General features: G+C 40.8%; 1 protein-coding gene across 11 annotated transcripts in view; it reads left to right on the top strand.

Moving 5' to 3' along the window:
- nlgn3a (neuroligin 3a) overlaps window positions 1–26,252 on the top strand; it is a 252,762-nt gene that overhangs the window by 42,316 nt on the left and 184,194 nt on the right. For 2 of the 11 annotated variants that reach the window (XM_060832296.1, XM_060832292.1), the window contains one exon: window positions 24,044–24,103. The exons of 4 other annotated variants lie outside the window; for them this stretch is intronic. In XM_060832296.1, the coding sequence (XP_060688279.1) occupies window positions 24,044–24,103 (60 nt within the window). Of the gene's footprint in view, window positions 1–4,075; window positions 4,096–6,753; window positions 6,760–12,270; window positions 12,291–19,584; window positions 19,599–24,043; window positions 24,104–26,252 lie in introns of all 11 variants that reach the window. 5 more of the 11 variants (XM_060832293.1, XM_060832300.1, XM_060832295.1 and 2 more) reach the window with 5 other exon arrangements.

Here is a 26,252-nt window from a genome sequence, read left to right as displayed (position 1 = left end):
GGGGAAGGGGAAATGAGGAAACTGTTGAAGTCCACATTGATGCCCTGGGGTTGAAGTGTTCTGAGGCCGAAGATGAGGTGTTCTTCCTCCAGGTGTCTGATAGTGAGAGAGTGGCGGTGAAGGAGGCTTAGGACCTCCATGTCCTCAGCAGAGTGGGAGGGGGAGTTGAAATGTTGGGCCACGGGGCAGTGTGGTTGATTGGTGCGGTTATCCCGGAGATGTTCCTTAAAGCGCTCTGCTAGGAGGCGTCCAGTCTCCCCAATGTAGAGGAGACTGCATCGGGAGCAACGGATACAATAAATTATATTAGTGGATGTGCAGGTAAAACTTTGATGGATGTGGAAGACTCCTTTAGGGCCTTGGATGGAGGTGAGGGAGGAGGTGTGGGTGCAGGTTTTATAGTTCCTGCGGTGGCAGGGGAAGGTGCCAGGGTGGGACAATGGGTTGTAGGGGGGTGCTGCCTGACCTGCTGTACTTTTCAAGCACCGCACACGCGACGCTGATTCCAGCATCTGCAGGCCTTACTTCCTTCAGGCTGGAATAATTTCTCTGGACTTGAGTCCCTGTAATGGATGGTGTTGAGAAATGATTTAAAACTTTGTTTTGGTGTGTGTTTAGATCTTCTTGCCTTCTATCTTTAAATAGCCTTTTTAAAGGAATGAATATAAATGAACAAATTCAATGTAGAACGTTAAAACTTAAGAAAATAATTGGGTTTACAGTGCAAGCCCCACCCCCTAACACCCACGCCACTGCCACAACCCCATAAGCATTCTTCATCTGTGTTTGATCCTAGCCAAGAAATTGGGCATACAGCGGTGCTCCCTAAACTTAAAAATAAAGGTGATTGGATTGCTTGCATTGACCTCTAGTATGACCCACAAGGCAGGGTTGATGGTCATGCATATATTGTAAGTGTGCAGAGCGACAATTTATGAAATCAATACCTCTATTGCTAATTTATGTGCAGTCTGTCTATCTGGCATTTCAGTATGCTTTCGGCTGTATGAGGAACACATCCACAGGGATATCCATGAGTTGTTTTCTTTAATTTCTGTTCAATTCTTTGATTGTGACACAAGTGTAGACCTGGCGAGGCATCGTCTTGGTCTGGCGTGATGGCCTCCTGCCCTGGTGTGAGAGTCTTTTGACAGCCCAAGGGGCAGTCCTTCAGCGGCTTGTAGTAGTCTCATGGCCCAAAGTCTGAGGTGGCTGGTGGTGAGAGTGTGGCCCAGTGCTTACCTGCTGATTGGAGACTGCAAGAAGGTCCTGTCCAGGCAGGTTCCAGAGGCAGCAGGCGGAGATTGGAGGCGGCAACTTCAGTGGCTGCAGCAGCGGTGATGGCATCGTAGCCTGACGTGCTGCGAGAGGTCCCCTGGTATCTGCAGCAACAACAAGAAATGGCAGCTGAAGTCTCCTGGAAAGTGACCTCAGTGGAAGAGATTGGGACCTTGGCAAACACTCATCAAAGACAGTTGAACTTTATTCCTTTATTTTTCTAGTTTATATTAGGAAAGACTTTAATGTTAACTATTACCTTATTTCTTTGTTTTTCTACTTATTCAATGAAGGTCTGTAATGCTTGACATTTTAAATTTGTTTATTTGAATATTTTATATACTACTTGGTACCTGAGTCTTTTGTACCTTGGTACCTTTGTACTTAAGATGGTGCCGTGTGTGGTGACATTAGACATGTTTTACTGAACCCCTGTACTCAAGTACACGTGACAATAAAATCTAAATCTTAGACACCTGAATCCAAAAGGCCAACCACCAAGTAAGTTCCAGTCAATGTAATTTGACTTGTATTAAGATCCTCATGGCAACCAACAAATCAAATTGACTGAACAACCCCAACATTCCTCATTCCTGATGAAGGGCTTTTGCCCGAAACGTCGATTTTTCTGCTCCTTGGATGCTGCCTGACTTGCTATGCTTTTCCAGCACCACTCTAATCTAGACCCTGAGCAACCCCAATAGCAGAATCAAGCTGTCAGCTTTTACTTTAGCTTCTATTTTAAATATCAAACCAATATCAATGTGAGTATTATGGTACTGCTGAAGTAGTCAGATCTCAAAATTAAACCTATCTGGCTAGACCATATTTTTTTAAAATTGTGTTATTTAACATGGTGGCTAGTCACAGACACATTCAACTGCAGCAGCAGATTTTCTTTAATAACAGAATGGAGGTTTGTTACATTTTATAAAAGAAAAACAATCCGATCTATCTAAATTTAGAAAACAGCGTGCAAGGCTTAAAATACACAGTAAAACACAATTTCAAATAATAGTTTCTGAAAATATCAATTACAGAGACTTAAGTCCAAATAAATTGCACCCCTATCGACTCTTAAGTGTTGAATTGACTGCTGATAGTTTCTTGGCCTTAGACTGTGGAGGCAATTTGCTGAGTCCTTTTCAAGTCTGTGATCATGAACCATTACATATACCTGAAAGTCTAACATTCGCACGACTGATAACTTGCAGAGTTCTAACCAAATTCTTTTGGTGTGGAAGTTTCACAAATTAAACCATGAATGTTGAGGATACTTATTCCTTGAACTGCACTAAACCCTTTTTCTAGCGAGATTCTAAACTCACCTTGGTGTGTTCTAAAATGAACTGAAAAACCTGCTTCTGAAGCAACTCTTTGTTTCAAAAAGTGTTCTGAAGTGAAAACAACACTAAAAGCTGTTGGACATGTTGCGTCTTTTTATTTTATTCCATTTTTGATTGTGATCTGAATTCGGAAAAATAGCTGATTTAAAGCAAAGGAATAAGGAAGCAATTGCTGTACTTTTAATAAGCTAGTTAACGAAACTTATTTTGTGTAGTGTTTACCCTTGTTTTGCAAGCACTAGGGGAAGTTGTACAATGAGATGGCTTTTGACAAATTTTCACACACGGGATTAGTAAGGAAAATTAAAGCTCATGGTATTGAAGGTAATGTATTAACATGGATAAAGAAGTGGTTGGCAGACAGAAAACAGCGAGTTGGAATAAATTGGTCCTTTTCAGGCAGTGATGAATGGGGTGCCTCAGGGTTCAGTGTTGGGACCTCAGCTGTTCACAATATGCATTAACGATTTGGATGAAGGAATTGAATGCAATATCTCCAAATTTGCAGACCACACTACATTGTGTGGTAGTATGTGCTGTGAGGAAGATGCTATGAGGTTACAGGGTGAGTTGGACAGACTGGCAGAGTGGACAAATACTTGGCAAATGCAATACAATGTGGATAAATGTGAGGTTATCCACTTTGGTCACAAACATAGGAAGGCAGATTGTTATCTGAATGGTGGCAGTTTAGGAAAAAGTGAGGTGTAGCGAGACCTGGGTGTCATGGTGGAGCAGTCACTGAAGGTTGGCATGCAGGTGCAGCAGGCAGTGAGGAAAGCCAATGGCGTGTTGACTTTCATAGCGAGAGGATTTGACTATAGGAGTAGGGACCCTCCTGAAGCGTCAATTCTCCTGCTCCTCGGATGCTGCGTGACCTGCTGTGCTTTTCTAGCACCACACACTCTCGACTCTGATCTCCAGCATCTGCAGTCCTCGCTTTCTCCTATAGGACTGGGAATGTCTGACTGTGGTTATACAGGGCCTTGGTGAGGCTACACCTTGAGTCTTGTGTGCAGTTTTGGTCACCTAGTCTGAGGATGGACATTCTTGCTATTGAGGCAATCGACTGAGGTCTGTCAGACTGATACCCAGGATGGCAGGAATAACATATGAAGAAAGATTCGATCAACTGGGCTTGTATTCACCAGAATTCAGAAAACCGAGGGGGATCTCATAGGAGTATATAAAGTTCTGATGGTACTGTACAGGGAAATATGAGAAGAATGTTTCCAATGTTGGGGAAGTTCAGAACAAAGGGTTTCAGTCTAAGAATAAGGGGTGAACCATTCAGGACTGAGATGAGGGAGAATTTCTTCACTCAGAGTGGTAAACCTGAGATTACATGATCGACCATGATCATATTGAATGGCGATGCAGGCTCGAAGGGCTGAATGGCCTACTTCTGTCCCTGTTTTTGATGTTTCTATCTCCAGGGTGTGTATAGGAAGTAAAATTCACTCAGCAAAAGGTTGCTGATTGATTTGAGGAGTTGTGAATGCCTAAGGCCATAAGCCTAACAGAAAGTATCTGAGTGGCTTCTGGGTAACTGACCAGCTTGTAGATATGAATGATACTGACAAAAGCCCTGAGACTACTGAAAGGATTGAAAGTATGTCGCTAAAATACTTAAATTCTGAGGAAAGCCAGTTTATTTTCTCTCACCCATTGATCAGTCAGAGACTTTATAAAATTTGTGAACCAGGCTCTCTGTGCCTCTTTTGAAGAAATGAGAGAACTTGAAAGAAAAGATCAGAGAAATGAAGAACTTGGAAAACAAAAGGAACACTCCACTGAACTGTGAAGACTGGTGCTATTGAACTGTTTCCCCAGTACTTTTTCCTTCTAACCTATAATGTCAATGTTTCTTTGTCTGTTCATATGTGTGTATTTAAGGGTATGTTTGAAACAGGGTAAGATTTTTAAATATTAGAGTTATATATCAGCAGTTCATGGTTGTTTGCCTGTGGTTAGAAACTATCAATTTGCGGTAAATAATATTCTGGTTATGTACAGAAACATGGTCAATGTTTTCTCTTAACCAGGATCTATTCAATAGGTAAATTGGAAATTTGTATACCTTAATAAAGTCTTTATCTTTTGCGATGACTCAAAGTTTAGTGGTCCTCAATTTGCAGCATGATGCTTCATTGAGGCATGTTGTAAACCCAACATTATAAACATCTTTTAACACCACAAGTGTTTGCAGTCACCTCTCTGACACGTACCGGATTAAGTCACTTTTATAAGAGGATTTTCTGACCTTCTTTGTTTCAGAAAAATTTCCCTACAAAAAGTTTTGGTTTCTGAAATCCAAACTCAAATAATGATATATAAATTCTATATCTATATACATGAGTTGTACACGTTTGATCGTCTAAATTAATAATGCATTAACAGACAAATTGTGGTCAGTATAATCCACCAATTACACCTTAAATAGCAGGTACCAAAACGTTATTTTACCAAGCATCTTTGGCAATAATGTCAGCTGCAGAGTCCTTCAGAAGCTGAAAGAAATTGGGTCAATGGGAAGGATGGGATTTGGGTTGGAATTGATCTGGCAAACAGAGAGGAATGGAGGGTCAGGTCTGGCAGCAGGGGTATGAGTGGGAGGAGTTTGGGTTCATGTAAGTTCTGGCAGAGGTACAAGTCCAACAACAGTGGGACAGAGAGAATCAAGTCTGGTGGCAGCAGTTGAGGGTGAGTTTAGAAGGGGGCGATAGCCAGTGTTTGATTTAGTTCTGGCAGGCATTATGGAGAGTCAAATCTGGTGGCATAGGATAAAGTGAAGAGGTGAGGGTCTGGATTGGGTGAGGGCATCAGTTCTAGGGCTTGATGCCAGGACTGAAGAGGTTGTGTGTGGGGTGTACAGATTGGATCCCATTTACAGGGCATCAGGTTAGGTCTGGATATTGTGTGTGGGGTAAATATAAGATCAAGTTAATAGTTTCTCAGGCAAGTTTTCCTGAATAGCCACTTTACTTACTTTCATTAGACCCATCCAATGTCTTCGATGTTTGGGAACAAGCAATCACGTAACTCACAGGGAAATAGTGGCATACCCATCATATCAAGCTGCCAATAAAATAACTTGCTTTTGTGTGTGGTGTAGTTGGTAGTCCTCTTTGGGAGCTTCATGTAAAAGAAATGCTTTGCAGGATCTCACCACAAATAACTCCTAAAGATGGACTGTTGAGGTTTCAGAGCTGAGACAAATGTAGCAAGTCACCTTCAGAGGGAAAGAGTATGGCTGATGACTCGGTCACCAATGCCAGAGGGTAAACATAAGACCAGAATCCAAAAGTCCAGTTAGTTCAGCAGAGTTATAGGGTAGAGGACCTTGCTGAAATAAAATTGGGTGAGGTAATTAAAGCATTTCTAAATTACGGTGAGCATTTTGAAATTATTATATTGGGCGACTGGGACGTTTGGAGGTTGATATGGACAGTGGTATTGACAGTGTGTATAGTGCAGGCTATTGGTGATAGAGTTTGGAATGATTTCAATTCGTAAGCAGTTTCTAAGAATAAAGAGTGACTTTCTTCCACTCCAGGTTCATGAGTTCTAAGATATTTGACTAATCAAATATTTAATCTGAAACTCTGACATATGTGGAACAGTTTGTGCTCGGGGGTCAGGTAGACAAGTCTTTTTTTGAGGTCTGTGCATTCTTTCTGACATTGCAGTTTAGTTTTTGAGTGTTCCTGATGAAGATTTGCAATATGTTTGCTGCCTTTCCAAATAAACCTTCCACAGGGGACTCCCATACATTAGCAGGGACATTGACTACTTCAGGGATACTTTGAGGATATCCCTCGAGTATTTCCTTTGCCTTATCGGGAGTCTACTGCTGTGACTGAACAAAGTAGAGCAGTTGTTCTGGGAGTTGGGCATCAGCCTTATGAATGATATGACCTGCCCAGCACAGTTGTTTTGCATAATTAGGATCTCAATGCTAGCCATGTTGGCCTTGGGAGAAGATGCTTCTGTTGAATTAAATTTCTGACCACTTCATTTGGAGCATCTTACAAAAACACCATTGGTGTACTTCTTCTATGTCTTGAAATGCCTATTGTAGATTGTCTACATCTTTGAGGGTGGAGGATGGTGATAACCATGGCCTTAGTTTCAGGTCTGAGGTCCTGATCTTTGAATACTCTTCTCTTTAGTTATCAGATTGAGCTGGCATCTTGGAGACAGTAATACATATTTTGTTCATGTATGTGCCTTCATTGAAGAGAGACTGCAAAGATATGAAAATAGGTCCTTTAGTTTTCAGAATCATGCTGTTTATCGTTTTGGCAAGAGTGTGTTGTCTGAATTTGTTGGAAGAGGACTTTAGTTTTCTGGGTGTTTAGTATAAGCCTATTTCCTTATGACCTTTGGAGAAGCTCAGTTTCTCAGTGATTATGTGCGCAAGACAAGACAACATAACTTGAACAGTTACGATCTAATTTGCTATGTAAGTTAAATCCATATCTATGGGTAATTTGGTGAGGGTAAGGTATGGTAATGTGGCAAGGAGAAAATGGTGAAATGGATTGGTCAAATGACGCAGAGTTGTTTGACCCCTGTCTTCACTGAGATAGTCTCTCTGGTTTGTTAGTAACAATCATGGCTTGCATGTCATTGGGGAGCAGGTGAAGCATGGTCACAAATTTCCGATAGCAGCAATGTTTGAGGACGATACTCCATAACCCTTCCCAGTTGACCACTTCATGAGGTCAAGAAGTGAAACCTGGCATTTTTTTTTCTAGCATTGTGGTACAGTGAAGATTATGCCTATTGTGCCTCTTTGTAGGAAAAACCTCATTGTTTCTTTGGAAGGAGTTCTTTGGCCTGATTGATGATTGATGAGAATTGTTACAATGATCTTTCTTGAAGCAGATAGCAGGTAAATTCTCTATAGTTAATCACAATAGGTTCCTCTCCCTTTTTGATTTTGAATTAGTGTCGGTATAGAGTGTAGCTCAGGAAATGGACAAGGAAACAGAAAAGAAAAAAATTGCAGTCAGTACAACAACTTTCACATTCTCAGGACATTCTAAAGTACACTTACTTCAAAGCCATGAAATGACTTTTACGACAAGTCATAGTCGTTGCTTTGGCAAATTAGGAGCCATTAATAAGCAAAGACGTTTTAAATAAGTGAGAATGGTGGTGATATATGGTAGCCAGCATACTGGAAAATCTTCTATTTGCCTTCACATGCTTCCACAAGATCCTACACATTAAACCTGAGGGGAAAGATGGAGCCTACGTTTGACATCTTATATGAAAGAAAGAAACCTTGATTATGCTGCACTCCCTCAACATTGAAGCATCACTCCAGATTATAGGATCAGATCTTGGAGTGGGGATTGACGTTGTAACCACGAAGACTTCAAAACAAGAGGTCTACCAATAAGCTACTATTGGCAATGGAATGCCAGTTTATAAATTAGTGTCTGCAAGTGCAAAGCCTTGTCATCTAGAGGGCTGTTTGTTTTTTGTGTAACTGGACCCAGAGAGGCAAGAGACGAAACATTTCTAGAACACATGCACCAACCAACCCCATCGCCCTGTGGCCAACCCATCGAACTCCCCTTCCCACTCCATCAAGGACATGAGAGTCCTGGGCCTCCACCACTTCTATAACCAAGCCACCCGCCGACTGGAGAAGGAACGCATCATCTTCTGCCTGGGGACCCATCAACCACACCACATTAACATCAAATTCAATAGTTTTCAAATGTCCCCTCCCCTCACCTCATCCCAGATCCAACCCTCCAACTAAATACTGCCGTCTTGACCTGTCCTACCTGTCCATCTTCCTTCCCACCTATCCACTCCAACCTCCTCGCTGACCTTTCACAATCACCCCCAACCAGCATCCACCTATCACCTTCTCAGCTACCTTCCCCTCCACCCCCACTCTCCTATTTATCTCTCAGCCCCCTTCGCTCACCCCCCCTTCACACACACACACACACACACACACACACACACACACTTTTCAACTCTGATCTTTAGCATCTGCAGTCCTTACTTTCTCCTGATAATTAATTGTAAGTTTGAAGGCACATATGAATGGGAACTCAAAACAACACCATTTTGTTAGGAATAGCAAGAGAGAGAGAGAGAGTTCATTGACATGTGAAGTTTGGAAAAGTAGCAGAATACTCACTCTAGAATGTTCCACATCTATTGCCCATTTGTCCTAGCATTGTCCTACCATTGTCTAATGGATGCAGAGGGGTGGTGGTATACATTTTGAAATGTAATGCAGCAAAAGACGTTTAGAGTCTGCTGAATAAACAGTCATTGAATTTGTCCACAGGAAAATTGAAGTCCCAGAATTTCACGGGATTTCAGCTGAAGTGAAGAGGTGGAAAATGAGCAAGTACAAAACACTTGAAAAATTGAAGGAGAGACACTGACTCTAGTAGAAGGTGAAACGTCAGGAAAGAAAATGCTATGTCTGTTCTGTGATGTTAATAGGAAAGTAAGAGCACAATAAGTAGGAGGCTTACTGGTCAAATGATTGAATCAATAGGATTATAGCCAGGTCCTAGGTGCAATTTTCCTTGTACTAATTTGCTTTTCCTATGAGCATTGCGCCCAGATTATTTGCATTGGCTAAATTCTCTAAAAAGAGAAGCTCCCTCCTCCTTGTCACTTCTTTCTTGAAGACATCCAGCACAATGTCTAATGATCTTGAATTCTTCCACAGCTTTTAGCCATCATCTAGAGTTTGCAGTAGTGACTGAGAGCTGTGATTGATAACAGGCAAATACAGTAACCTTAGTAGAGATGCAAGTTAAATTCATTTAGTGTCGCAGAAATCTAGATACCAATTGGTGGACTGCCAAAAACAGCATGAATAATGCTGGCAACTTATCAATCATAATCAAATAAGGCACAAACACCATTTTGACCCGTGTTTTCACCAATATCATCAAGCACAAATGTTTGGAGCTATGCCCATGTTTTGGATTCAAGTCAAATCTCTCTCAACGATTCTTTTTGGTGTTTGATGTTCTTTAATTTATAGTTTTTGATTTTCAATTTGCAGCATTAAAATACAGCAGGCACTATAATCAATTTTTCTTTCTGTCTTCATCAGACAGATTTTCTCATATGCACCAAATAAACATTTAAACGTAATTTTCTACCCAGATCTTATCTCAAAAAAAATGGTTTCGCTGTCAGTTGGTCTACTTTGCATACTTGTCTCCGTACTTCACATATCTTCAGGCTTTCTGCTTAACTCTCCATTTGTTTTTTTTTCTCCTTCACTCTTCCTGTACTGTGCTAGATGTGCCCGGAGGGGAGCATCATCACAACATTGCTGCAGATTCCTAAACCCTGACAACAGCTGTGAACTCACAATCTTTTGAGAACTGAGGAGCTGGATTTTACTTTGGGATGGTGACCCTTCCTGGCTCTTAAATGGCTTGAGGCAGCACTTCAGCCACTCAACAACGTGAAGTTCTGCCTGAGATGGCTGCCAGTTAGTTGGAAATGGCTCTTCTCCAATACTGACAGTAACAACCAGGAGTGAATCAACAGTGAGACCTGCACGATAACATGCCATGTTGGAGCAGCAATCCACAGTAGGTCTTGGATCTGACTGGAGCCAAGGTGATGAATGATTGGATAGTTGGTGAGCTGGGGCATGGGGAGAATGGGGGCTTGTTGGGAGACCTTGGGTAAAGCTGCTTGGTGTGCCAAAGGGACTTGTTAAGAAGTCAATACTTATTTACAGTCTCTGGCATGTTCATTGAAAGCTGCTGGGCACCTGGTGTGAGTCTTACCTAACACTAGCTGAATCCAATTATTGGCAGGGTCAGGCATTTAAATAACCATTAGTTGTCCATTGCCATTGAAGATACTTACTTGATCCATGAACCTGTTGCTTCTCCCTGTACTGGTATAGATGGGCTTGGGTGGATGAGTGGCTAGTGGGCAAAGTGTCCATAGTATTTTATGGCCCCCATCTTGCCAACTTGTCTCCAGGAATCTGTAAAATATAGCACTAGGTTATTACCACTGACCTTCAGAAGGTCAGTTTTTCAGATCTTAAGAGTGCATTTTGGTTCAGGCATGTATCAGGTTTGTGACCAGAATGGATACTGTTCTGTTGCCTAGTGCAGTCAATGGGAGATCTAATCAATTTATATGGTCAACCATTGCCAATATGGCCTTGTTGAACTGTCAACAGTAATTGCAGACTTTATAATCAACTATTAGAAGGATAGAAGTCTAGCAGTGTGGTCATTCTTGATGGGCCTACAACAATATACTAAATGAGACCAATGCAACTGATTGAATATTGAGAAGGATATTTGTGCAGAGCTAACAACAAAGTGATCACTCATTGAAACCCTTAAGATTCAAAACACATGAACTGAAAATATGCTTGAAAGATAAATGGTAGATGAGGCTTTTTCACTTACTTTTAGTGATTTGATTCATTCACGTTCTGGATTGTTCATTAGCAAATTTTCATTACCTCATAATTTCCAAATTCTGATTTGTTACAGCTGAAAGTAATCTAGAAAAATTAATTGGTTCAGTTTCTGCAATTCCAATAATAGGTTTTACCGACCGAATATAAAACCCTCATTTGTCACTATTTTATGACTCTGTGATTTAAGCAAGCAATGTGCAAATGCAGAAAAAAAATTGCATGTAGAATGTATAATGCTTAGCAGAAAAAGCTTTTGTACTCATGTGTCATTTATCAATGGAGCTCCTCTGGCACTGTATGTGGGAAGTCAATTGCTTACTTTATTTTAAGGGCAAGCATATTACTCAACACATGGATTGCACTGCTAAAGAAGCCAAAGAATCCCATTCGGTGACGAAGTTTAATTGCTGTTAGGTAAACTTTGGTGTGGTATGAAAATAAAATGTATGTCACCAATGTCCTGAGGGGAGGAGATGGCCTAGTTGTATTAATGTTAAACTACTAATCCAAAGGCCACGGTAATGTTCTGGAGACTCATGTTCAAATCCTTTCATGGCCGATGGTCAAATTTGAATTTGACAAATATCTGGAATTAGCCCCGTCTAATGGTGACCATTGTCAGTTGTGAAAAACCCAACCTGTTAATCTGTAATGTCCTTGAGCGAAGGAAACTGCCATCCTTACCTGGTTTGACCGACACATGATGCCTCTCTGTGCCCCCCTCCCAGACCTACAGCATTGTGGTTATTGTACCTTTGGGGCAGCATGGTGGCTCAGTGGTTAGCACTGCTGCCTCACAGCACCATGATTTTGGCTCGATTCCCACCTCAGGTGACTGTCTGTATGGAGTTTGCACATTCTCCCCGTGTCTGCGTGGGTTTCCTCCTGGTGCTCTGGTTTCCTCCCACACCTCCAAAGGTGTGCAGGTTAGCTGAATTGGCTATGCTAAATTGTCCATAGTGTTAGGTGCATTAATCAGAGGAAATGGGTCTGAGTGGGTTACTCTTCAGAGGGTCAATGTGAACTCATTGGGCTGAATGGCCTGTTTCCACACTGCAGATAATCTAATTACAAAAAAAAATCCAATTACACTCAACTGCCCTCTGCGCAAAGAGGATAGATGATAAATGCTGGGCTGGTCAGTGATGCCTATATCCTTTGAATGAATATCAAAAACATTGTTCTTATTAGAGAAAAGCACCTTGTGATGGGTTTAATCTGAGGGTGTAGTTGAGAAGCATGACCTCAGAGAGATATCATCTGGTACAGGCATTGGGCCCATGATGTTGGTACCAATCAGAAGCCAGCTATCCAGCCAATTGAGCTAACCAGCCCCAAAAGGAGATACCAGAAGAATTTGTCACAAAATTCCAATTTTTCCTAGCGACAGCAAAGGTGTTAGAAGATTGAAAAGTGGTAAAAGTAATACTCTTACTCAATAAAGGGTACAAGGTGATTCCTAATAACTCCAGGCCAGTAAGTGCAGTATCAGTCATTGGTAAAATTTTAGAAGCAATAATAATGGGATAGAAATGTAACAAGCTGTTGGTGAGGTTTCATTTATTAAGGAGGGCCTGCATGGACTTCTTGTAGACAAATCAGCACAAATCTTCCTGTCTCTGAACCATTGGAGATGAGATATAAGTCCGGAGATGTGTGTCAGCACTCTGCAGAAGTCCTGACAAACAAGTATTTGTTCAGCTTTCCCAGAACTTGCCTTTTGATAGGCTGGTTCCTAGCCTCCCCCAAACACTGAACATGCCCATGAACTGACCCTGCCCAACTATCCCCAAACCACACAACAGTCTTCAACTTTTGGTCCAACTACACTCAACCATCCAATTTCCCTGGGTCCACTTGACTTCCATCAATCTGGATTAACCACTGTTTCTCAATTACCACTAACCATCTTGACATCACCTGACTATTCCCCTTGAACAACGGATTTCTGCTTAACATCTAACTACATCCCTGATCCGACCCCGCTAACCTGCCTGACTCAGGTGTCCCTTGATACCTACTGATAACTGGCTCCGCATAATCTTCCACTCACCCATCTTCCACCTCTTTCATTTCCAATTTATCCCAACTAACAACTTCACCCAACAACCCCGAATGTCGTCCCCCTCTCAGCCATCTTACCCATCTACCTACTTGCCCAATTCACTCATCTACTCTCCACTTGTAGGCATCCACCCATCTCACTAAATTTACCCATTCATCAATCTTTCCACCTCATTATTCACCCCAGTCACCTACCCATCTACACACTAATTCATTTATACATCTCAGCTATCTACCCAATTCACCTGCCTACCCATTTCAGCTGCTGATCCATCTGCCCATCTTATTGAACTATCTGTCCATTCACTTATCACACACCCATTCAGCCATTCACTAACACGTATTCATGTTATGAGATATTATTGGATCTTGCTGAACTTGTCAATTAATGCCATAAAAAGGGGAAGTGTTCTGTTCTTCTCCTAACTCCCTACTCTTAGTGAAATTATCTGAGACACACTGCTGCTTAGTTCTGTGTTACCCAATCTCATCGAAACAATTACAATTCTGTGGACAGCAGCATTGGGCTCAGAACTAGTGCTGAACAGAAAAAGCAGGCTACCATGTTTGACATAATGTTTTGATGAAGTGGGCTCAAAAATAAATGAAAGCAAAAGAGTGGATGTAAAAATAGAAGTTGCTGGAAAAGCTCAGCAGGTCTGGCAGCATCTGTGGAGAGAAATCAGAGTTAACATTTTGGGTCAAGTGACCATTCCTCAGAACTGTTATGTCCAGCGATTTCTATATTTGTCCCTGATTTACGGCATCTGTATTCCTTTTGGAATATCTTGGATATTGCCTATAAGGATTTTAGGATTGTAATAAAAATGGATTATCAGCCTTAAACTCCAATCATCTGATTCTAATGTCCAAGACATTTCAGGACTAAAAATGATTTTAATAAGAACAATGCTGACCTAAAATGGCTACTGTGATCACCTGATTAGGTTGACCTAACCTGATGAAATTATCAGTGAACAATGGTCAGTTTGAGTCAAGATTAACATTGTTGGAAAAAACACTGAAAAAATAGATCAGTATCATCTGATTGATTCACACCTTTCTGGAAGTTGCACGTTGAGATGAAAGATTTTCTCTGGAGATTCAACTTGGAAAAACAATGAGCAGACTCAAGAATATATAAATATTCCATTATTAGCAACTGCTTCTGACAGCAAAGTAGAGACAAGGAAAAATAGATTTGTAAGCCAGATCATGAAGACTCCCTTTGGATATCTTTCACTCAATATCAAAGGCCAGTTCCTAGTGAAAAAGCAACACTGAAAAGACACCATTCATTGGGAATTCAATGTTGTCTACAAGCTTTGCCATCCTTAGGGAACATGACAACAGATAAATCAAAGTTTATGAGAAGATTTGTAGCTCGGGTGCTCGTTGTTGTGGTTCTGTTCACTGAGCTGGGAATTTGTGTTGCAGACGTTTCGTCCCCTGTCTAGGTGACATCCTCAGTGCTTGGGAGCCTCCTGTGAAGCGCTTCTGTGATCTTTCCTCCGGCATTTGTAGTGGTCTGAATCTGCCAATTCTGGTTGTCAGTTCCAGCTGTCCACTGCAGTGGCTGGTATATTGGGTCTAGATTGATGTGCTTATTGATTGAATCTGTGGATGAGTGCCATGCCTCTAGGAATTCCCTGGCTGTTCTCTGTTTGGCTTGTCCTATAATAGTAGTGTTGTCCCAGTTGAATTCATGTTGCTTGTCATCTGCGTGTGTGGCTACTAAGGATAGCTGGTCATCATCTTGATTTAGTTAGAATGAAGGCCGTAAAGCAATTTCTCCACCTCATATAACTGATGGCAATTTGTATATCAGAAATAAGGGTGGAGACCAGGATTACCCAAATTTAAAGGAAAGCACAAAGTCTTCTAACGATCTTGTGATTAGTTCTCAGGTAAGAACAATTTAGATACTGTAAAAAAAACTAACAGAACTGAAGATTCTGATGGAGATTACAATTTTAACCTGTAAAGACAAAGTCAATCCTGAGAAGACACTGAGTTCCTGAATTCTCTGGACCAGGACATATAACAACTACATTAGCTCCTATTATTAGTTACTGGAAGTGGAGAGACTGGGAGGTGGCCAAAAGGATTGATTTGAAAAATGAAAGAGCCAGGATCAATTATTTTAAGAATAATTTAATCTCAGAGCACTGGGATACAATCATCATATGACATTAAATCATGTAGACGAATAAACAGACTATTATTATGCTATTACTTGTATGCTACCGGGACTACATCATCCAGAGTTCAGTCACATACACGAAAGGGGTACACGTGATATGAAGCTCCATTTGAAACATTACCACATGTTTTATGTCTACACCCATTCATCAAAAATGCATATATTACAAGATGTAGCAAACAGCTGCCAAGTTGGAGCAATATATAGGGCAGTATGGAAGGACTATGAACATTGAAGCATAACTCAAAGACAAGGAGGGTCATCTTTGGAAGCTAGACCTGATTTTTAAGAAAAGGTAACTGATTATAGTGGTCAACATAATGGGTCACTGGACCTGAAATATTAACTCTGATTTCTCTCCACAGATGTTGCCAGACCTGCTGAGATTTTCCAGCAGTTTCTAATTTTGTTTCTGATTTCCAGCATATGCAGTCATAGAGTCATTGTTATAGAGATGTACAGCATGGAAACAGACCTTCGGTCCAACCTGTCCATGCCAACCAGATATCCCAACCCAATCTAGTCCCCCACTTGCCAGCACCCAGCCCATATCCCTCTAAACCCTTCCTATTCATATACCCATCCAAATGCCTCTTAAATGTTGCAATTGTACCAGCCTCCACCACTTCCTCTGGCAACTCATTCCATACACATATTACCCTCTGTGTGAAAAAGTTGCCTCTTAGGTCTCTTTTATATCTTTCCCCTCTCACCGTAAACCTATCCCTCTAGTTCTGGACTCCCACACCCCAGGGAAAAGACTATGTCTATTTACCCTATCCATGCCCCTCATAATTTTGTAAACCTCTATAAGGTCAGCCCTCAGCCTCTGACGCTCCAGGGAAAATAGCTCCAGCCTGTTCAGCCTCTCCCTGTAGCTCAGATCCTCCAACCCCGGCAACATCCTTGTAAATCTTTTCTGAACCCTTTCAAGTTTCACAACATCTTTCCGTTAGGAAGGAGACCAGAATTGCATGCAATATTCCAACAGTGGCCTAACCAATGTCCTGTACAGTCGCAACATGACTTCCCAACTCCTGTACTCAATACGCTGACCAATAACGGAAAGCATATCTGAAATTTGGAAAGATGTTTTTGAAGTCAGAATGCTTGAGGTGTTTGTATTAGTGAACTTGCATTCAGTAAATTGATGTTCTAACTGGAGGTGTAGATGGGTTTCTTCCTCTGTCCATTTATCACCTCTTCTCTCTGGTTTTAATTCAGTTATAAGTGCCTCTAAGCACTTTTGAATATGTACTGCACCATGTCAATGGCATTCAGGCTGGCCAAAGCCAATTTTTGATGTAAATATAAATTCGCACACAAAGGACATGCATAGGCTCCTGATTGTTTAACTGGTCCACAACAATTATATTGAGTATAATGACACAGTAATGAATGATGTTCACCACATTTTTCACACTTAGAGCATCGACTTATTGGTTTCTTAATTTGGTGCTTTTTCACCAAATGGTCAGGAAAAGTGTCAATTGTTGGGAAGAGTGAATCACAGAACGTACAGGGATAATCTATCAACAAGGTAACAAACCAAACCTTTCTCATATCTGTGCAGTTTTAATTCAGCTCTGTAATGATTGGCTTTATTTATGCCATTGCGTCTGCTATTTCTACACTGAGACCTGTGTTAATTTTGCCCATATTTATATAATTACTATTGTAGAAGGTCCCTGATTCTATGATAATACCAAGCTCTGTTGGTTTGACCTTTCCAACGTCCCCTTCATAATGAATTTCCACTTACCGGAACACTTGGTCCTCTGGGTCTGACTTCCAGATCTCAATCTGCATAAGGAATGATCCATCGTCTCTGGGACTTCAGCTCCATCTCTTCTGTCCATGTAGAGACAGATTCCTTGCCAATCATGCCATACTGAGCCCTAAATGGCATGGAAATTTTTCCCAAATCCCTGCCACATATGATACTGTGGGAAGTTTGTTTTCCTCTGGGCTGTTACCCATCCAGACTCAGATGGGCTATTAAACCCTCTATTTATAACTATTTCTGATTGACACCCAGCACTATGGAGTATCATGATCCACAAGCATCAAAAGGCCATCTCACGTTTTTGTTTTACCCAGGTCATTTGCCAGCCAGCATCAAAAGATACTGCTGTTATTGGTTAGGCCAGTGGGGAGGCATGACCAACAATATGATTGACAAAAACAAGTAAAAGCTACCTCAAAAGTAATAGTGAGATAGAGCTCCATGGGAGACACATCCATGAGAGCCATTGTTACTCCTGCCAGTAATAGGTACTAGTTAGCGCCAGGAGCATGTAAGCAGAGGTTCCATACTCTCAAGAAACTCTGTATTGGGCAAACCTACAATATGAACAATTTAAAGCAGCTCACAATTGACCAGACAGCTATGAAGACTGTAATGAGTTGAAATACTTCATACCCTTTCCAAATCAAAACAAAGAATGGAAGCGTTCATTCAGGCAGCAATTCCAGTGATCACTTAGTTAATACTTAGGACCATAAACTCAGTGAAGCTGGGGTCGGAAGCTTTCACAAACCAAAAAGAAATAAAAGTGTAGTAAGTACCTTGGAGACAAGCTGGAGAGAAAAGGGATGCTGGACAGAGAAGACAGAGCTATCCTTGACTGTTAAAGGGGGAAATCAAATGAGACCCAGGTTGGAATGTACTCCGAGTTCTTCCATTGTAGAAATCAAGGCCGACAAAGAAAAATTGGTGTTTTGGCATTCTGTAGGAGCCTGGTGACAGCGGATGCAATCAAATATAACAGATATTGGATAGACACTTGAGGGAAATATATTTTTAAGTCGACAAGGATAAAGCAGGGTAATAGAACTGACTATATTGCCTTGGAGAACTGGCCAGATCTGATGGACCTTTTTGTTTGACTGTTGGGAGGTGGGCATTGCTGGCTCATCAGCATTTATTGCCGAGCGCTAGTTTGTCTTCAGAAAGTTTAGGCAAGCTGCCTTCTTGAACCTCTGTACTCTGTGTGCTGTAGGCTGACCCACAATGCCCTTCGTGAGGGAATTCCAGGATTTTGACCTTGTGATATGTTTCCAAGTCAGGATGATGAATGACTTGAAGGAGAACCTGCGAGTGGTGATGTTCCCATGAATGCACTCGATGGAAGCGGTTATGGCAAATATCTTATAGATAGTACACATTGCTGCTACTGAACGTGAGTGATGAAGGTAGTGGATATGATATCAATCAAGTGGATTGTCCTGGATGATGTAAAGCTTCTAGAGTTTTATTGGAGATACTCCCATCCAGGCAGTTGGGGAGCATTCCTGACTTGTACATTGTAAATTATTGACAGGCTTTCGGGAGTCAGAAGATGAGTTACGTGCTGCAATATTCACTAGCCTCTGATCTGCTTTTGCTGCCATTAATATTCATATGGTGAGTCCAGTTGAGCTTCTGTTCAATAGTAAGCCATTGGGATGTTGAGAGTGGAGTATTCAGTGATGGTAATTCCATTGAATGTCAAGGGACAGTAGTTAGATTGTGTCTTATTGGAAATGGTCATTGCATGGCATTCGTGTGATGTGAATGTTACCTGCCCTTGTCAGCCCATACCTGGATATTATCCAGATTTTGTGCATTTGAACACAAACAACTTCATTATCTGAGGAGTTTCAAATGGTGTTGAACATTGTGCAGTCATTGGCAAATATCCTCAATTCTGACCTTATGATAGAGCTGAAGATGGGTTGGACCTTGGACAGTGCCCTGAGGCGCTCCTGCAGACATGTCCTGGAGTTGAGATGACTGACCTCCAACAATCATAAACATCTCCCTTTATGCTGGTATGACTCCAATCAGTATAGAGTCTGCTCTTGATTCCTATTGATTCCAGTTTTTCTCCGTCTTCTTGATGCCACACTCAGTCGAATATGGTTCTTGATGTCAATGGCTGTCACTCTCACCCCACCTTGTCACCTGTGTTGTAATGAGTCTGAATCTCTTCCTAAGGATTCAAGCAATTGTTGAAATGCTGGCCAATGTGTTTGTCAGGGTCTTGTTTTGCTCATTATCCATTTAAGGGTACCATACAGGCTTTACCTTGCTGTCAGAAGCTTCAATAGTGAAGAAAGAGATTCTATCTCAGATAGGGATGTCCTCTGAAGGTATTTTAATGAAAGTGAGATTATACTGGCTATAGCTGCCAATGAACCACTTTTAGTAGGGAAGCCCTCCACAAGACAGAGTGTAGCTAGACCATCTCACAGAGACAGCTCATAGAGAGTTTAGAAAGATATGTAGAGCACTGACCCCATCCTCATTCAGTTCCATCTCCTTTCAGGGTAAAAAAACTCTGCCCCATGATTCCTCCCAGCTAGTAGGAACTAAAAGGCAGTGATTGTACTGCCTGGGTGATAGTGGAATATTGCAGAATAATGACTCATATCCTAATTATGCCTTGAATCCATATCTGTTCCATATGAGTTTCTATGTCCTTTGTATGCACATTTTGGCTGCTACTCCAAACAAGAGTTTATCAGTTTTATTTCCTTTTTAAATCTATTTTTGTGTTTAATTTTCCTAGTGCCTTCTCTTTTCACTCATTTAATTACTGCTTTCTCTGTCTTTCCTCCCTCAAATGTATCCCTTGAGCAGCACATATGTAAACCTTGTCTTTTCTCTTGTCTCTTGCCAATATCCCAAGTTTGACACTGTTCGATAAGCTTACAATTTCCTATTGCATTTTTCCATGAATCGTAAGAAGTGACTAATAAGGTATTTGTATCTGTAAAGGTATTTGTTGCTGCCTTTTTACAAATATCGTCGCAGACTACGCAGCCCTACCTTTTTTTGCCAATCATTACACTTAGCACACTCAGTGGGAATTAATCTTGTCAATCTACTTCCCAAAATACTCATCTGTCCCTGTGCTGATCTTGTGGAGTTTGCCTATATTTGATTCCAGGAGAAAGTGAGGACTGCAGATGCTGGAAAGTCAGAGTTGGAAAGTGTGATGCTGGAAAAGCACAGCGGGTTAGACTGCATCTGAGGAGAGGAGAGTTGGCGTTTTGGGATTCCTGATGAAGGACTTATGCCCGAAACGTTGACTGTCCTGCTCCCCGAATGCTGCCTGACTTGCTGTGCTTTTCCAGTGTCACACTTTTCGACTGTGCATTGGATTTCAAATTGATAGCAATGTGGTTGACTCTTTATTATTAGGGATGTGTGAATATTGCTGGTCTAACCAATTTTGAACACATCGTTTGATTGAATAATAAAAAAAATGTCATGGTGACGACTACTTGTTCAACTTCACCACCAAGGCCGTGGACACTTTTACTGTCTTTGGTTTATCATATAACTTGATATGGAACCTTAATCCGCCCAGCTCCATGCCTCACCCTGTTCTCTGTTTGTGGTTGAACCTCATTTCCCTGTGATGAGCATCCAATCCCATAGCTGCTCTATCATCAACGTTTTCTGCTTACACCTCAATAACATTAACCATCACCATACCTGCTGAAATAATTTGCTATCCTCTTGTCGTCTTTGTTTATCTTTAGGAACATACTCAGGCACACAGATGTTTTGATGGTGCTTCAATCAGAATAGCCAAGGGCTAATGATAATAATGCCCCATTTGAGTCATCTGCTGTACAGCTTTACTTACTACCTCAGCCATGGCAATACATGCGCTGGGTTGCACTTGACCTTTACGCTACACATTTTTGCACCATCAGTGCTAGTCATTAGTAAAGGCTACAGAATGCGGCATATATTCGTGCATATCATTCTGCTGTTCCTGCATCAACCAACAGTCGTACTGCATATGGTTTGTCAAGAACTTGACTATTCTCAATAAATGAATTAATGCATTCGTGAGCGCAATATGTTGGAGCATATGTCAAACTGGACTTTTCTAACAAATCTACCTCTGTCACTTCATCCTGCTGTCAAGTGAAGTGTTGGTCAGTCGCTGATCCTAAACTTGCATGAGGCCCCTTTGGGTGGAGGGTATTTACAGTGGTGAAAGGTGTGCTTGAATGATCTAATGGTGCTTACTTTCTTGTTTCTTCCTTTGCTTACAAAGCTTATTATATTTCACTTGGCTACCTCTCCACAACCAGCTCATTCTAAACATAATAAACTGGTTCAGAAAACGTTCCCCCATTAGCTTCTGCAGAGTTGTAGCAGGGTACTAGAGTTAATATAGCCCATGAGGAAACCAAAGAAGTGGAAAATACGTCACTGACATCTGGAGATGGTAAGTTCGTTTCATTATCTGTTTTGGATGGATCCTCGCTGACTCATTGCCAGCTTCCTGAAGGGTTGCCATCCCAACAATATCAAGGGTTTCCTCATCTGTGGATGTTGGAAATATATCCCCATTGTCCCTGTGTGTTCAAGAATGGGAAAGTTTAGGTGATAATGAATTAGTTTGCCATTTTCATTGGATCAAGCACACGTTATTGCACTGTCTGCATGATTGCCTCCTCAAGTGCTTGTGGTGTAGTGAGAGCTTTCCCAATGGTTAGTTGGTATTCCAGTACTCATGGTGGTCTGGGATCATGGAAAACATGACCCCCTGATACTCAGCTCATAGTCTGCTGGTGTTGCAGAATGAAAAGCTTTTTAGCTAGCTGCTGCATTGCACTCACCTTGCCAGCACTCAGTAGATCATTAAAGTGCTTCTGCACCTTTCATTGTCCTGCGGATCTCACTGCAGCTGATTACTTTATGGAAAATGTCCAGCCATATTTGGTGGAGCCACATGGACTTTTTCTGTCACTCCATGGAGACAGAGAATGCTTCACAACCTCAAAGAATTACCACAAGGAGGAAATTGTAGAGTCACCCTAGCAGTAGAGACTGTTCTGCAGTTGTGCTATTGTTTAATTCCCACTTCCATTCGCAAATAAATTTCTCACAACAATAACAACTTAATTTTCAATTTAAATATTGCCTCTAAGATCCAAATCTCACCTCCTAGGCATGTCCACTACTCGTGATTAGACAAAGAATACATCATCAGGCCACAGCATTGAAGTTTGGTGGCAAGAGATTGTTCTGTATTTGAGGAATTGAAGGACAATTCGAGTTTTCTAAGAAATTGCTTACTGGAGTTATGCAACTTCAAGAACATTTCTTCTTCAAGTCCAGGAAAAACATGATTATTTTCATCATTAATTTTTGTACTGTTGTTTTGAATTTTTTTAGTCTACATTACATTGACAGGGCTGCATACAAATGTAATGCATTTGGAAGTTTGAAAGCAATTGTATCTTAGTATATGTTTTATTATAAGTGTGTCAACAGATATTTAGACTGGTATCTCCTTGTTATTATATAACTTACTAGGGGCACTAGTTGTCATGGTACATTTGTATTAAAAGTCTTTCTTCAGGAAAACGCTGTCTGAATTTTCCATGCTTTGTTCAACATTAGCACACATTTTGACTTCTGTCATTTTGTTCAGAGAAAAAAGTAGGGAAATTTGTTTGTGTCATGTCACATCCATTAGATTGACATCAATTCTCACACTGCATTCTTCAATTATGTAAATGAAGAAAACTGCAGCAACATGCAAGCAAATGTCTCCAACAACATTTGCTGCCATAGATCTGAAGAGGTGTGCCATGGTAGAGAAAGAATTACAGGTGACACTGTATTTTCACCATGGTGGATGTGGTTCGAGGAAAGGTGTAGTTACAACTTGCAGAGGATTCATGCTGGAATTGCCTCAGTGCGTGCCACCATTGCTGAGCTTTTCACTAAATTAGGCACCTAAAGAAACGGTGCATGTCCAGAAGCAGAAAGCAAGCTTAGACATATTGCCAACATACATTGAAATACCTTGGAGCACAACACAGACATAGTAATACCATTCTGCAGTTTGTAGTTTCCAAGCTAGATGTTCCACATCAGCCAGAACATGTTTCAAGCTCTTGGCAAAGCATCATGTTGTGAGAATTAAAAACAGAATAAGTACTGTCCAAATCTATATCAACTGGAGGCACTGTCTCAGCAAATTGTTTAACCAGTGGAAATGGTCAGTTGATAGATGCAGCCAGATGTTAATATGTAATTTAGTTACTTTTGCAAGTAGGGAAAGGATTTGTAACTTTCATTCAGTTGCAGAACTCATCCATGTGAACCTCTTCCTGTGCAGTTTCAGTAATGGTATTCTGACATACGTGATTATCTAAATGGACTGTGTTATCACTACAGGGGAATGGAGAGTAATTTTAAGTTTCACCTGATGTGAGCCAAACTATGTTAATAACATAAACTGGTGCTGTCAATACTGAGACCTGTACTTTACACATATTATCAACTTGATGAGATTTTCATGATCCGAGCAGAAATGTAGTGTCTTTGTTGTTAAGTCGAAGTTAGCAGGTTATTGGCATCCTTTGCTGGATAGTCTGTTGAAAAGCAGTTGTGTGAAAGGCTGGCAATGTACAGATAAATAACGGTCAGGGATTGACCCCTTCATTCTCACTAGTCAATAGTCAGGCTTGTCTCACAATGAAGTATTCTTTGAAAAAAATGAATATTATCAGGCTGTGTTGTGATATTTCACATTTTGTTGGGATTGTGGGTTGACTAAGTAAATATTTCAGATTCAGTGCTTCTAGAATTGTCTTTGAGAGGATACTATTCTCCGTCATCATATTTTTAAATTCTCTTGTTTCCTTTCACCTTGTCTTTCCTCATTTCGATTCTAGGGGCCAATGCAAAGAAACGGGGCGATGATCTAGCCGATAATGATGGCGATGAAGATGAAGGTATTTTACGGTGCTCAACATTGGTGCATGAATGCAGAACAGAATTTACGATTTTTTTTTTAAGTTTCCTTTCTGGCGGCAATTTTTGACCAAACAATATGTTTATGTTTCCTGAAGGCTTTTTCTTGATTCTTCAGGACATTTTTAATGCACAGATCTCTTTACAAAATGTAACAATTACAATTTATTTTATGTGACTGGAATAAAATCTTCATTGTTTGGAAATATGATAGCGGTTTTGAACAAGATTCCATCTCATAGTTGCCCCTTAGTTTGACTGCCCAGAGATTTGTGGGCACATTCCTCTCACCAACATCTATCTGGATCTTTCATTATCTGTAAAACTGGTTTTGACCTGTCAGACTGTTTACCCCAACTTGGCTTTAAATGCATTTTGATTCTCTTTAAAAACATCCCCCTCATGCCTTATAGAATTGTCTAATCTCAAGACCAATACCCACTTAGAATTGAGTCGTAAATGGTCTTTGCAATTCTGTGAAGCAGGAGGCATGGTAAAACAGCACCCTAGTCCTGAACCATAGGTTCCTCCTGTGTTGCCTGTATAGCTGAGGTTGGAACCTATTTGAACGTAAACTTTAGCTCTAATTCAGACAAGTATCAAATATTGCTCTATTTTGGAGTTTTTATCTGTCGAAATTTATTATCTCATCAAACTCATAGTGCCTGCAAAATTTGTGGTACTGAAAATAGTGAAATTCTAAGTGAATTAATTACATTATCATGCCACGTCTATGCTTGGACAGAGTGCAATTAAAAGATTCATTGCCAATAAATCTTATACAAGGGCATCAGAAGACTTTTTCTACAACTTAAAGTAATGGCTAAATGTTCAGTTTAACTTTACACATTGAAGTGTTGGTTGAGATCTGAGATCATCCAGTTTTTACCAGTCGGGGAGTTTGTGTCCGTGAAATAGTACAAAGGCCGAATAAATAACACCACAAAGCTGAATTTATTTGTTTCATGACTTGGAGGCTAATTACAATGTGATTCCAACTCCTATTCCTCCTGCCCCGATGTGAGTTACAAAAGTAATGGTATGCTGCTTGCTCTCATTTGGTTGGTGGGATTAATAGGTGCATGTTGCCCAACGCTGTGTGCTGTACTTTAGAATGAGTGTAATAATGAGACAAATACTGATGGTTTCTTGCATTGAACATTGGTAACTTTGTGTGAGCTTTGTGGGTTTCTGCATCACCTACCCATGAGTGATTAGTAATGAAATACAGGTACAGAGCAAAATGTTTCATATTCTGGTTGAGTGAAAAATCTCGAGCAGGATTTACTGGCTGAAAAGAATAATCAAATACGAAACAAGAAAGACAGTTGTTGCAGGCAGTACAACTCAATGCTCTGTGGACAGCTGAAGCAAAGAACATAGATGGGCAAAGAAAGAGACAGACAGTTATCATTCCATATTGTCTATGGTAGGAAGGTCCCCAATGAGATTGCATGTGTAAATGTAAATATTTGAACTATATCTCACTCGTAATCCATGCTTGAATAATGATGGCATGAATCATGTCGCACTTGTTTTCATGTATTCCAGGTGTGCTTTGTATTTATGATGATGTGACATCAGTCTTCCTCAGTGTCCAGCAGATGAAGGGGGAAGAGAACTGTTAAGGCACAATGCTAAACTGGACCCTGGCAGTAATTTTCATCTTACCATTCTGATGGTAAATTGGGAGCGTAGATCACCTATCTGATTTACCATCAAAGCATTAAAAGTGGAAATTACCCCCTTGTGCCCAATCTTAGAATGAGCTAATGCATTGCGAATTGGGTGTTGGAGAAAACACTGCAGAATGCTAGAATTCTGCAAAGGGATTACACAATATATCATATGACTGTAAATCTGGAATCCGCGCAATAACAGCCAGCCTTTATTTTCGAGCTGGTGTGTGAAAATTCACAGACAGATTGCTTAATGCTATCATTAAGATGCCCAAAATGTAGGCATGTATGTGTAACAGACGTAGGCTGTGCTTAGCTAAGTAGGAATCTCAGCAGTTATTTGTCAAATAGAGGTAATTTGTTCAGTTTAGAATCATCATTTTATCACTCCATAATAAACTACTGATATCTATTTGGCGAATTACTCCCAAGATTTCTATTTGAATTCATA

This window comes from Hemiscyllium ocellatum, chromosome 11 (assembly GCF_020745735.1).
Source record: "Hemiscyllium ocellatum isolate sHemOce1 chromosome 11, sHemOce1.pat.X.cur, whole genome shotgun sequence".
Classification (NCBI taxonomy): domain Eukaryota; kingdom Metazoa; phylum Chordata; class Chondrichthyes; order Orectolobiformes; family Hemiscylliidae; genus Hemiscyllium; species Hemiscyllium ocellatum.
Note: the sequence above shows the minus strand (reverse complement) of the source record. Positions and strands in the feature narration are given on the sequence as shown.